The sequence below is a fragment of the Carettochelys insculpta genome, chromosome 5 (genome assembly GCF_033958435.1).
Source record: "Carettochelys insculpta isolate YL-2023 chromosome 5, ASM3395843v1, whole genome shotgun sequence".
NCBI lineage: Eukaryota > Metazoa > Chordata > Testudines > Carettochelyidae > Carettochelys > Carettochelys insculpta.
Genome location: NC_134141.1, coordinates 116,979,193 through 116,993,297, shown reverse-complemented (window position 1 = coordinate 116,993,297; position 14,105 = coordinate 116,979,193). Strand labels below are relative to the sequence as shown.

The window sequence follows — 14,105 nt, the reverse complement described above, 5'->3', positions numbered from 1 at the left end:
TTAGTCATTGACACTTGGTCAGTTTCATATGCAAATTTGCCCCCACAGGAGCTAACACTACTAAACCACAGATAGCTTTAATAATGGCTGTGCATTAAAGTCCAGACATATTGCACTCATGCCTTTGCAAGAGACGGGGAGAGACAGAAACACATGAGGACCCTACAGATGTTTGTCATCCAACAGTGTCATCTTTTTACCTTCTGCACACTGAGGCCAATCTTGCAAGGTGATTTCAGGTAATGGGAGCAGAAAGGTAGGGGAAGTGCAATGCCTGCCAGGACACTTCGTATTTCACACTTTATTCATACTTAATATTATGATCCAGAAGGGGAACTTTTCAAGGCCTAACAAATACTCATCTAATTGATAAGGCTCTTAGAGCTATTAATAACTTGGCTTCCTTTTACTTGTTGAAAGAAACAAGACTGATGAAAACCTTTCTGTTCCAGGCCCAGAGATGCAAGAGACTGGTTATCATTGTCCGAATCTTTCTTTATAAATGCTTCATCCACTGGGACCAGCTCCCTGGCAATCTGACCATCATCCTCCTCAACTGCCAACCACCGCTGGCATGGGAAATAATACCTGCAAGAACAACAGTGACACGCGGCACTGACACAAGACTTTTTATCTTCAGAGCACTTCCCAGACATGAACAATAGTAATTAGCAAAGATGAGAGGCAAGTTAACAAAGAGTAACAGTACTCAGCGCTAATAAGCACATATGTGTCTCCTTCTTTGTCTTTTGTTCCCTTTGTGAGAACTTAATTCAGGCCCACTGATACATACTGACACGCTGTCAGTCCCACCTCACTCCTTTAAATTTGCAACCCAGAAGCAGATATAAGGGATAGTCATAGTTGCACAGCAAAATACACTTCATATTTACAAGCACAAGAGTGAGTTTTTAGTTCTCACTCAGGCTCCAAACTAACAAAGCACTTAGGAGCATGCTTAGCTTATAACAAAGGAGTTGCCCCATTAAAGTCAATGAAACTCGTCAAGTGCTTGAAGTTGAGTATGTGTTTAGGCAGTCTGTTGGACTGGGGCTCACATTTTACATCTGCTCTCTTATGTTAATGGCAATCTGCTGGGTCAGGTCACTGGTTTCTCTTCCTCTCAAATATGTGTAAAACAAACCAAGTGCTGGGTAACAATCTTCCAGAGTACAGATTGTGGGAGGGAACCCATAGATCAAGGATCTACAACAGGAATTTCCCTCAAGGGGAGTGTTTTCCTTCTGGAAGAAATGATAGATTCTGCTTCCAAATTTCACTGGCCTCTGAGTTCCACTTCAATCCCAGAACATCTCAGGAACTTCTGTACTGAATACCGCTGTCTCATTACTGGCTCTATGCCTCCTCCTATAGATCTCTTGAGTTCCCTGTCAGTCTGACACAATTAGAGTTGGGTTCCTAGGACTAGTTGGCAACTTATCCCAGGAGCTGTTGGGAAAGGGGGTCATAGACAAGGAAACAGAGCTAGAAGCTGTCATGCTTTTTCAGTAGAGTTCTGGATCGGTGATGACAGTAGGAATTATACGCATCATGGACACGCATCTTTATACCATCTTCCTACTCCTTGCACAGAACCAGGAGTCATCTGCCCACATGTCTCAGAGAGCCATCCCCACTCCCAACTGCACCAGTATTTTAGCATTCCAAGAGGATCACCTAGTCTGGATTCATGACACGTGTAACCAAACCACTATGTTCTTTGTATTTTACATTTATCTGACCAGAAGTCTGAATCCCATCCCTCCGATTCCATGAATGGAGTGCAGCAACTTGCTCACCTGGTGCTGTCTTTGAGATCAACAATCTCCACTCTGTCCAGGAGCCAGGCTGGGTTGCCACTGGAGTTGTCATGACGAATCCGAAGTTTCTTCAGTATTCCCAAATCAATGGCTTTAATGGTGAATATATCTTCCTGCAAAAAGCAGAAGCAGAGGCAGACTAGTGTTTCACACCTAAACCTACAGGGAGTCATGCTCCGGACAGGGTATCTTTTCCATTTAAATAAAGTACAATTCCTCTCTTGCTTTCTGAAATATTACAGTCATAGTATCACCAGCTTTACTCTGTCTCTCCTAACTCTCACTGTGACAAGGTTGTGTCAACACAGCCCCATTGCTAAAAACAGGCACGTGTGAATGTTTTTTGTGGGCACTTTTGTCATTCATGGGGGGAAGAAGGAGTTAAGCAACCATGAACAATAAAAGTTTTGTTGAGTACATGCAAATGTAGACACAAACTTAGTTTTTTCAGAGACCTCGTTTCCTGTTGGAATCCACTTTGCAATGAAACATTTGAACCCAGATGAAAAGGCCTTTTAAATCCATGAAAACTCCCCTTGGGACTTCAGTATACTGTGGCTGAAGCTACTGAAGAAGTTCTCCTTTTGTCATATGAAGCGTCCATAAAGCGTATCCACTAACAACAATGATTTGACAATAGAATCATAGAATCATAGGGTGGGAAGGAACCCCAGGAGGTCATCTAATCTAGGTCCTTGCTTCAAGCAGGATCAACCCCCATTACGTCATCCCACCCAGGACCTTGTCAAACTCAGGACTGAAAAACCTCGAGGGATGGAGAATCGACCACCTCTCTAGGCAATACATTCCAATGCTTCACCACCCTCTTGGTGAAGTAGTTTTTCCTAATATCCAACCTACACCTTTCCCTCTTCAACTTCTGACCATTACGCCTTGTTCTCCCATCTGACACCACTGAGAACAGTCTCTCACCCTCCTCTTTAGCACTCCCCTTCAGTAAGCTGAAGGCTGCTATTAAATCACCTCTAAGTCTTCTCTTCTGTAAACTAAACAAGCCCAAATCCTTCAGCCTATCCTCATAGGTCTTGTGCTCCAAACCCTTAATGATTTTTGTGGCCCTCTGCTGAACCTGCTTCAGCACATCCACATCCTTTTATACTGAGGAGCCCAAAACTGGACACAATATTCAAGATGTGGCCTCACCAGTGCTGAATAGAGGGGAATGACCGCTTCTCTAGATCTGCTTGAAATGCTCCTCCTAGTGCACCCTAGTTTGCTGTTAGCCTTCTTCACTGCAAGGGCACCACTGTTTACTCATACCCAGCCTTTCCGCCACCATAACCCTTAGGTCCTTGCTGCTGTACTGCTGCTTAGCCAGTCAGTCCCCAGCCTATAACAGTGGTTGGGATTCTTCCACCCCAGGTGCAGGACTCTACACTTCTTCTTGTTGAACCGCATCAGATTTCTTTTGGCCCAATCCTCCAATTTATCCAGGTCACTCTAAGGGCTGGTCATTCCAGCCCTTATCATCACGCTACTTAGAAACCTGAATGCAATTGTCTTGTTGATAGACTTTTAGTTTCTTCTGCTACTAAAAGCATAAGGTGTGATATCTGTTTCTTGTCATTGTTCCCGTTTAAAGACTGATGCTCAGATTATAATATTATTAAATCTGATTTTATAATCCATAGTAAACAGATGTGGCAAATTTAGTCTCTTTGCTGGTTGCAAGTTGCCTGCAAGCACCTTATCAACATTTTTCATTTTTTTCATTACGCAAAATTATTCTCCGAGTAATTCCTACTAATAACAGTTGCACTGTTGATTGTTTACAAGCAATTCAACATCAAACTGCACAACCGGACACAACCTGTTTAATCACAACCGGACACACAGGTTACTTGATGCTGTTTTTCTTCCCTGCCCAGATGAGTGTCATTTTTGGGATTGGTTTTTCAATATAAATACAGGTTGAACCCGCTCTCATCTGGCACCCTTGGGAAATGACAGGTTCTGGATGAGAGATCTGCCATACCATGGGAGGTCAATTTTGTCTAGCAGCATTACCAACACTCCCACTGCTTACTGGGCTCTTAGAAGACATTTAGGGGCAAATTACAGCTAAATAACAGCACAGAACACTGAGAGGCAGGAGTGGAGGCTGGAAACAAACTTTACAGGACCACGGGAAGCTTGACCACATCCATGACAAGTAGTTATCCAGCTAACAAAACCATGCCAGATTATGGATGTTGCTGGCTGACAGATTTCCAGATTAGAGAGGCTCAAACTGTATTTATATATTCAAAATTCATCCTTAATCTTGAGAATATTATCTAATATTCTGGTGTAGTTTTCAAACACTACCGCCAGGAAATTCCATCACCAGCTCATGTGCAGGAAAACAACCACTAAAGAAGTACAAACCCAGGTGATGCAAATCCACTTTTCATTCAAGTGAACATTCACTGAAATATAGACTGAAGTATTTCCCATCTCCATTTGTTTAAAAAGAAAACCAGATGCCCAAATTTTAACCTCACAGGAGAGCCTGAGATTTACTGAGAGGTAGCAATGAAGGCTCAGCAGCTTATGATCAAGGACGGAGGATCACACTTGCCTTTCACTTTCCTGAGTGACTAATCAAGGCTTTACCTGTCCCTTCTCAAACTTGTTCAGGTGGTTGGACCTTTTCAGCCGGCGCTCACCACTGTCTCCTCCTCCTTCACCATAGATGTTCAAGAAGACATTAGCATCCGTCCCAGCACCCCACACATTCCCAGTGATGATGTGGACCTCATAAGTGTTCTCTACAAGTGAAGTTGCACAGAACAGATAATACAGGAACATATGGAGTATCATGCTGGATCAGACCATCAGTGCATTATAACAACATGCTGGCCTATAAACACAGGCATGGCCAGCCCCATTAGGACAAGGTTTGCTCAAAGCTGCAGTTGGACAGGGCACGCGCTGGAGAGGGATAAGGTGATTGTCATGTGATGACCTATACTATGCTATAAAAAGGAATGTTTCTGAATCATTCTGGAGGAGGTAAGATCAGACGTAAGATCCTACAGAAAGTCCCCTCACAGAAGCTGGCTACAGGCCAGGAAAGCAAGGAAGAATGGTATGTCCTGGCCCTCCCCACTTGGCTGCCTGACACCAAGATTTCTGAGTTGTATGCTTGTGTTTCTAATCCTTTCATAGTTATAAAGCCAGTTTTGAGGAAAGGACTTAGAAACGAACTCTTATTTGGGCTTTATTTTAACCTTCCTAGCCAAGGTATTTCCTCACTGGCTTACATTCATCTAGCCTAAGGTCAGATCTACACTAGACCTGAAAGCTGATCCTCACAGAGGGAGGTCAACAGGAGAAATTCCCCTGACTGGGTCGATCTCCCAGTAAGTATAGCTATGCCTTAATATTCTGTCTCCAACAGTGGTCCACACTAGGGGTATGTCTACACTGGGAACTAACTTCGAAGTTAGACACTGCTTCGGAATAGACAGCAGAGAGTCTGCATGCATTTTCCCTTACTTTGAAGTTAACTTCCAAGTAGGGAGCCCAGCTTCGAAGTCCTTACTCCATTCCCAAGGACGCAGTAGTGCCCTACTTCAAAGTTTATTTTTGAAGTAGGGTGTGTGTAGCTGCTTGACTTTGAAGTTAGCAACGCATATTTACCACAATCTAGTAGTAGTTTACCCTCAAGTCCAGATCCATCCTCAGGTATGAGTTCCACAACCAGTTCCTTATCCCCTTCATTGGTAGCCAGCCAGCGATGAGCCACGAACTTACAGACTTCCATTACTTCTTCTGGCTTGGAGTCCTCCTCCTCTTCCTCACTTGATTTCTTCTTCTTCTTCTTTTTCTTCTTATCTGTCTCTTTCACCTTCATTACCATCCACTTAAGTGTGACACTTTCCAGGAACCAGCCATCCCCAATGCCCTTCCCATCATGCCCAATTCGAAGCTTGTAGATCTTGCCAACATCTGCAGCCTCCACCTGCCACCAAAGAAAAGTTTAAGGCCTAAGAGAACATGAGATAATTCACAAACAACCAATGACATTGCTTAAAACTCAACATAGACCATTGTATCCAAAGCTATTACCTCACTGTTACCTTGACTGTGGGAAGTGAGTTCAAGTCATTCACTCCCCAGTCCTCAGATTAAGTGTTCTTTTTCACTTCCTGTTGTAAATTATTGTGTAGTGCACACCTATCAAATTGCATCTAAACTGGCCAAGTGACTTGCACAAGGGCATAGAAAAGCTCGGTGGCAGAGACAGTTCAACGGAGATCTACTGTGTACCAGTCCTGCCCCCCGTGATCTCACCAACACTGTCATGGTTAAATTATTGTGCTCTCTATTTTATTCACCTCTATGAGTCTCAATCTTCCTCGGGTGTGGACCTTGCACTGTTTTTGTGGATGGGGTAAAGTGATTGATAAAATACTATATATACTCATGGTTCCACTTAAATACGTATTAACAACGCAGTATGGTAAACCAGTCAAGGTGGAAGGCTATTCTAATGGTGAAGATGCTGAACTAGCCCTAAAGAGACTCAGTTGCAATTCCTAACTCTACCACAAATTTCTTGTGTGACGTTGGACAAATATTTTAATCTACCCTGTGCCTCAGTTGCCCAAAGCACTTCCATATCTCAGAGGGGTGCCACAACAATAAGCTCCATTAAGACTGTACTGTGCTCAGGCTCTGCGGTGATGGAGGCTATGAAGGGAGGAGTAGACATAGATCCCTTTAGTTAGTAAAGCAGATTGGAAAATGGGCACCTCCTTGTTTTAGATGATTTGCCCAGATTATTTAGTAACATCCCACCAGAACAAGGCTGCTCAGCCTGTGTGTTGTGGACCAAAACTGGGTACCCAGAATGCGTCAAATGCCCAACTGGGCTCAGCTCCCCTTGCAAATGTTGTGACCAGCTGTATGGGATAACAGTCACCCCGGTGTCATGAAAACAGGGGACTGACCAGGACAAATGTGAGCAAATAGTGTTGGGATCTCATGCACTATGTGGTAATTTCTCGCACTCAGATTTGGCCTGGCTGTCCCCCATCAGACAGAGGGGGCCAAGTCAGAACGGAGGGCATAATACCCAATGTGGGATGCCAAACACAGAGAGCCTCACAGGATAGAGGAGCTGTTTGCACTGGAAGCAGCAGATCACTCCGGGTTATGCTTGGGATGGGTATTTTGGGGATCCTTGCTACTCATCTTGACCTGCCCCTTTTTCCCTACCCTGCTACTTTGGGTCACAGATAGCATGTTCTCCAGTAGGTATTGCTCCCTGATACCATCCCCACAGCTGGGCAACACCTTCACTATCATACCACCTACCCTGCCCCCCAGATCTTCAGGCCTGTACAGTTCTATTTCAGGGAGGCAGTGAGATCTAAAGGCTAATGCACTGGAAGCAAAACCACCAGACCTGGGTGCTAGTTCTGGCTCTGCCTCTCAGGGTTTGTCTACACAACAAAGAAGAAGAAGTCCAGTGGCACCTTATAGACTAACAGATACTTTGGAGCATAAGCTTTCGTGGGCAAAGACCTTCCCCACTCATGCATCTGATGAAGTGGGTCTTTGCCCACGAAAGCTCATGCCCCAAAATACCCACTAGTCTAAAAGGTGCCACAGGAATTCTTGTTGTTCTCGAAGATACAGACTAACTTGGCTACCTCTCTGATACTCTACACAGCAAAGTTATTTCAATGTTTTGGTTCGCTTATTTCAAAATAGGTAAACCTCATCCCACAAGGAATAGCGCCTATTTCCACATAGTGGATGTGTAGATAGGGAAGAGAGCCGATTTTGAAATAAGCCATACTGTGTCCATTGGCTCTATTTCGCAATAGGCTCTATTTTGTGTAGACACACTATGTCAAAATAGCAGAGAGCCATTTCAAAATGCTTTTTATGTATTTATTTATATATTTGTGAGCAGTGTTATTTCTAAACAAGCATTCAAGAAAATCTCTTCTGGAACAGCTTATTTTGAAATAATGCTGCTGTGTAGACATAGGTTGGGCAACATGGGAAAACCACTTCAGCTTCTCCACACCTACATCTCCCCATCTGTACAAGGACAGCAACTTTTACAAAGTGTGCTGAGATCCACTGAGGAAAAGTATTATGCATAACATGACAATGGTAAAAAATCACTGAGCATGTCGACTTCTCAACCCTGAACGGGGGACTTTATTAGAATGAGGCAAATATTTTATCAGCCACTCTGCTTCATGATAGGAATGTGCCTGGACCCTATCCCACCTATCCCTCCCTTCTGCCCATACTTCAGCCTCTTCCTGATTTATCTCCATGAACTATCCAGTGGACTACACTTGTCTCCTTGTTATGAGAGGTGTAAAGAAGTCATTATCTGTCTCATTGATCCAGGACTTCCCAGCGTTATTTCCTTCCTTTAAAATTTTTTCTCGCCCTGCATGTCGTGGCCTGTTTCAGCACTGCGCTGAATTGCAGCCATGTGCTCAGAACAGCACTGGACTGTGACTGAGCTGCACTCATCTCATGTAGATCACTCTAGTCTGAATCTCTATTGACCTATTCTAGAGGCAATGGGGTTAATTGCAGCCCCCCTGGGGTGTGCAAACCTCTTTCCCCTCATTTTCAGAAAAGGTTGTCTTCAAGAGGCCTGGAAATGCATTTGGTTGCTAGGGCAACTCAACCCACCCACTCCACTGGGTCTCAACTTGGGGTCCTAAACCCAAGCATACAGAATCTGTCCTCAACAATTCTCGGCTGTGTCTACACTAGCCCCAAACTTCGAAATGGCCATGCAAATAGCCATTTCGAAGTTTACTAATGAAGCGCTGAAATACATATTCAGCGCTTCATTAGCATGCGGGCGGCCGTGGCACTTCGAAATTGACGTGCCTCGCCGCCGCGTGGCTCTTCCCGACGGGGCTCCTTTTCGAAAGGACCCCGCCTACTTTGAAGTCCCCTTATTCCCATGAGCAGATGGGAATAAGGGGACTTTGAAGTAGGTGGGGTCTTTTCGAAAAGGAGCCCCGTCGGAACGAGCCGCGAGGCGCATCAATTTCGAAGTGCTGCGGCCGCCCGCATGCTAAAGAAGCGCTGAATATGTATTTCAGCGCTTCATTAGTAAACTTTGAAATGGCCATTTCAAAGTTTGGGGCTAGTGTAGACACGGACCTCCTGTTGAGCCCTGAACTCCCTTCTTCCTCCCTTGGTTCTACAGGGTTCTGCATTCTGCAGCTTTGCCTGGATCTTCTTTGGGTTGTTGTCACTCAGGGAAGGTCCCTCAGCAGCTTGCTTGCAGGACCTTCTCTCTCTAAAGCTGTGTCTACACGTGCACGCTACTTCGAAGTAGTGGCACTAACTTCGAAATAGCGCCCGTCGCGGCTACACGCGTCGGGCGCTATTTCGAAGTTAACTTCGATGTTAGGCGGCGAGACGTCGAAGTCGCTAACCTCATGAGGGGATCGGAATAGCGCCCTACTTCGACGTTCAACGTCGAAGTAGGGACCGTGTAGACGATCCGCGTCCCGCAACGTCGAAATTGCCGGGTCCTCCATGGCGGCCATCAGCTGGGGGGTTGAGACATGCTCTCTCTCCAGCCCCTGCGGGGCTCTATGGTCACCGTGGGCAGCAGCCCTTAGCCCAGGGCTTCTGGCTGCTGCTGCGGCAGCTGGGGATCCATGCTGCATGCACAGGGTCTGCAACCAGTTGTCGGCTCTGTGTATCTTGTGTTGTTTAGTGCAACTGTGTCTGGGAGGGGCCCTTTAAGGGAGCGGCTTGCTGTTGAGTCCGCCCTGTGACCCTGTCTGCAGCTGTGCCTGGCACCCTTATTTCGATGTGTGCTACTTTGGCGTGTAGACGTACCCTCACAGCGCCTATTTCGATGTGGTGCCGCGCAACATCGAAGTTGAACATCGACGTTGCCAGCCCTGGAGGACGTGTAGACGTTATTCATCGAAATAGCCTATTTCGATGTTGCTACATCGAAATAAGCTACTTCGATGTTGGCTTCACGTGTAGACGTAGCCTAAATGACTGGCAACAGCCCCACCCCTCAGCTCTTTCATTCTCCCAGGTGTTGTAAGGCAGCCAATCAGCACTGCCTGGCAGTACCTGCTCTAATCTCTTGTTTGCCAGACCCAAAAGGTTCCATGATAATTTCCCAGGGACAGTGCTTTTGTAAAAATGGGTGGGGAGCTAAACAGCCTGGGAAGTACAGGCAAGTTGGGGCACTTACCTAGTACTTAAGTGGCTCAAGTTCAATTCTCTGCTTCTCTAGGTTTACCTTGTGGCCTTAGCAGGTCACTTAGTCTTTCTATGCCTCAGTTCCCCATTTGTAAATAGGAATAATAGCATTGCCCTTCCAAACCAGGTAATGGAAGAATACAGTGGAAGCACCCTAAGGTGCTCAGATACTGTGGGAAGAGGACACTATTGGCACCTTTGACAAATGAAGTACAGTAGGGCATACGATGCACCCCTTGGAAACAGCATGCTTCCTGGGATGACACAGCTTTACATCATCTCTAATGCCATTAGCGCAATCGGAGGACTCTTTCCTATTCAACAAAGGCTAATAATGTCAGCAGCAAGGCTTGGCAGGGCCAGTAATCTGCATCTCAGTGCCATGTGTGATAAATGGCACATTCTGAGGTAAACATGACAAAACATCATGTCTGTTTTTTCAATTAAACACAAAATCTTAATGAAAACTTAAGAGACAAAGCCACTCAGTTAAGGCCAAAATATAGGTTTACAAAAGTTTTACAAAGCCTAAAATGAACATTTTTTTTCTCTGACAGTGCCTGCATCCCAAATACTAGTGCATGGAAACCTGACATATAGTCTGTTTTTGTGAAGCACAAAAGACAATAGAGAAGAAAAAGTGAATGTTCTTTGCCATTTTGTTACAAGTACATTATTTTGGCTTTCATTTCTTTCCCCTCAGATAAACAGTAACGGATGCCACCATCATACCTTGAAAATATCTGTTGTTCCCCTCTCAAAGTTGTTTGACCTGCTTTTCAGGGTGATCAGCTCACTTTTGCCAGTCTCGCCATAAAGCTGCATGAAGACTTTTGCATTGGTGCCTGCTCCTCGCACATCCCCCGTAACTATAGATACCTCATAATTCACCACTATTCGAAAAGAAAACATAAATTTAATGGAGAAGTGAACATACAAAAGTTCCTGAGTTTAATTCTGAGATGGTTTTGCTAATGGTGACTGGCACAGAATTGCTTTTAAATGAAAATTAATTATTGTCTATAATACACGTATAGGGTGCATCTACACTACAGCTTTGTTTCGAAAGAACGTCTTTTGAAAGAGAACATTGAAAGACACTCTTCTGAAACGGAGCGTCCACATGTGCTGGGGGGACCGAAGTTTCAGTCCGTTATTTCAAAAGACCTCCCAGTGCAATTTTGAAAGAGAGCGTCCACACACACCAGGGCGCTCTTTCGAAAAGGCAGGGGCAGGAAGTGCCATGGGCGGGGTTCCATGGCGGAAGCCCTTCTGGGTCTGACACCCGCCGCCCACCATCCCCCTAAAGTGCCTCCTCCCACAGGCCTGTCCCCAGGCAGAGAAGAGAGAGAGAGTGTGGAACAGGCATCCTGGGCCCTCATGGACCCCGAGCGGCAGCATCCCAGCATTGACGCCATGGCCAGCACACTGGCTGCGGTCCTGGCCGCTGTGCTCCAGTGGCTCCGGGTGACCACTCTGCTAGCCGCCCTCCCAGAGGCCCTCCTCAGGGCACGATGTCCCCAGCCAGGCCCCCGGGTCACCTGCTGCCAGTGGAGCTTCCCCACAAGCAGCAACTGGTGGGACCAGCTGGTGCTGGGGGACTGGGGTGATGACTGGTGGCTACAGAACTTCAGGATGACCAAGGGGACATTCCAGGAGCTGTGCCACTGGGTCACCCCAGTCCCCCAGCACTGGGGTACCCACATGAGGCCAGCGCTCCCCCTACAGAAAAGGGTGGCCATCGCCCTATGAAAGGTGGCCACTCTGGACAGTTACTGATCCGTCAGCCACCAGTTTGGGGTGGGCAAGGCCACCACTGGGGCCGTCCTCATCAAGGTAAGCTATGGACGGGTCACACCCACACTGCAGGAGGAAGGGCATCCCAGCAAGGGGCCCTATCGGGGAGTGGTGGGGCATCCCGCATTGGGGACGGGGTGGTGAGTGGTGCGGGGTGGGTGTACAGGATGCAGCCCAGGCCAATCTCATGAGCACACCCCCTCATTGCCCCGCAGGTTGTCCGTGCCATCAACAAGGTGCTCCTGCGGCAGTTGATCCACAATGGGACCTGGATGATGCCATGCAGGGCTTCCAGAAGCTGGGCTTCCCCAACTGCTTCGGGGCCCTAGATGGCACCCACATCACCATCAGGGCCCCCGAGCACAGTCACGGGGCCTATGTGAATCGCAAGGGCTACTACTCCGTGGTCCTGCAGATGCTTGTCAATGCCAACGGCCGGTTCCAGGACATCTGCGTGGGCTGGTCCGGCCATGCCCATGACACCAGGGTTTTCAGGAACTCAGAACTGGGATGCAGCATGGCCGAGGAGACCTTCCTCCCCCGACAGGAGCTGCCCATCAGGGACACGACAATGCCACCGTGTATTGTGGCGGATGCGGCCTACCCCCTGCAGGACTTGCCCACCCATTCACACAGGGCACATCCAGCCGAGCCAGGACCGTTTTACTGAGTGGCTGAACCAGGCCCAAAATACCATGGAGTAGGCATCTGGCCCCCTCAAGGGGTGCTCCAGATGCCTGCACACGAGGCTGGAGGTGGGCCTGGCCAATGTCCCAACAGTGGTCAGGGACTGCTGCACCCTCTATAACCTTGTGGAGGCCAAGAACGAGCCCTACATGCAGGGGTGGGCCGCCCAGCTGGGGTACGGGTACGAGCAGCCCCGCTGCTGCCCTGTGCCTCCTGGCCCAGCAGAACAGGGTGCAGATCTGGGAGGCCCTGCGCCAGGCCTTTGAGCAGGGAGCATGGTGAGCCCCCCACCCTGCACACACACACCACCATCCTGCACACGCGCACACACACACACACCATCACACTACACACTCCCCCCCACACACACATGCACAGGGGACACGGGGGTAGAACACAGAAATAAACAGTTTATATAAATAACAAAGCTAAGTCTTCTTACAACTATATATACAACTATACAACTATACAGTGGGGGTGGAATGGGTGGTGGGGCAGGGGGTAACTATTTACAGGGGTGGAGAGGCCCTGGGTGGGCTCCCAGGAGTGGGGCAGCTTAACGCTCCTAGGGGCTCGACGGGCATGATCTCTGTCACCCACACCCTGCCCGTCCTCCTCCCCGTGTCTGGGGGCCCCATCGGGGCTAGGCTGGGGCCGGTGCCACAGGCAGGTAGGGGTGCACCTGGGACAAGGTCTGTATGGGCTGTGCAGGGTCAGCGCAGGGGGTGGGAGCCATGGCCTACCCCTGGCCAGCCCTTGCCAGCCGCATGTGAAACAGCTGGACATGGTCGGCCGGGGGCAGGCGGGTCGGGATCAGGGCAGTGAGGTTGGGCATTTGCGGGGGGTTCACTGCGGGTGGTGGGCTCGGATGGCAGACCGGGGAGTGGGCAGAGGTTGGAAAGGGGGAGGAAGAGCGGGGGATGGTGGGGTGGGGGCAGGAGGGGCGGCTGCGGGAGTGGGTGGCGATGGGGCAGCGGTCGGGGCCAGGAGGCCGGCCACGGCCTGCGTCAGGGTGTTGAGGTTGGTCACCACCTGGTCCCAGGCCCATCGCTCCATCTCCAGCCACTCCCGCAGCATGCTGGAAAGGTCCCACAGCGCTGCAGCGTGGGCAGCCTCCCCGTCTTCTCCTCCCCACCCAGGAGGTGCCGGCGGACAGCTCGGTGGTGGGCCCGCACAGGGACAGCAGGGAGTCCTGGTTGTTCCCCCTTGCCCTCGGTGGTGAGGCTGGTCCGGCCACTGGCTATGGGAGCTGTGGAGACAAAAGGGGAGAGCGGGGGTGGACATGAGTCCCAACCACTGACACTTGTGCCCCCCCACACTGGGTGCCCTGTGATGCTCATGGCCTGGGGTTCCCTGCATGGGTGCCAAGGGCACGGGCTGCCCCACGCTGTCCCTGCCCAGTCCTTCCACAGCCACCGGTCTGTGGTGCTGTCTCACCCACGTGGTGCTGAGCGCTGCATGTCGGCCCCCTGTCCAGGCCCAGGAAATGCGGCTGTGTGGAGTCCACAGGCCCTGGGGTGGCAGGCACGAGGGGGACTGTGGCAACCCTGGGCAAGACTGGATGCCCCCTCC

The 14,105-nt window shown here is 48.8% G+C and overlaps 1 protein-coding gene across 2 annotated transcripts in view; it reads right to left on the bottom strand.

Annotated features, from left to right (window-relative positions):
* Nucleotides 1-14,105, bottom strand: part of LOXHD1 (lipoxygenase homology PLAT domains 1) — a 274,986-nt gene that overhangs the window by 107,588 nt on the left and 153,293 nt on the right. For both annotated transcript variants that reach the window (XM_074994358.1, XM_074994359.1), the window contains exons 23-27: nucleotides 10,782-10,942; nucleotides 5,487-5,787; nucleotides 4,437-4,591; nucleotides 1,800-1,933; nucleotides 440-588 (exon numbers count right to left, since the gene is read on the bottom strand). In XM_074994358.1, coding sequence (XP_074850459.1) covers nucleotides 440-588; nucleotides 1,800-1,933; nucleotides 4,437-4,591; nucleotides 5,487-5,787; nucleotides 10,782-10,942 — 900 coding nt within the window. The remainder of the gene's footprint in view (nucleotides 1-439; nucleotides 589-1,799; nucleotides 1,934-4,436; nucleotides 4,592-5,486; nucleotides 5,788-10,781; nucleotides 10,943-14,105) is intronic.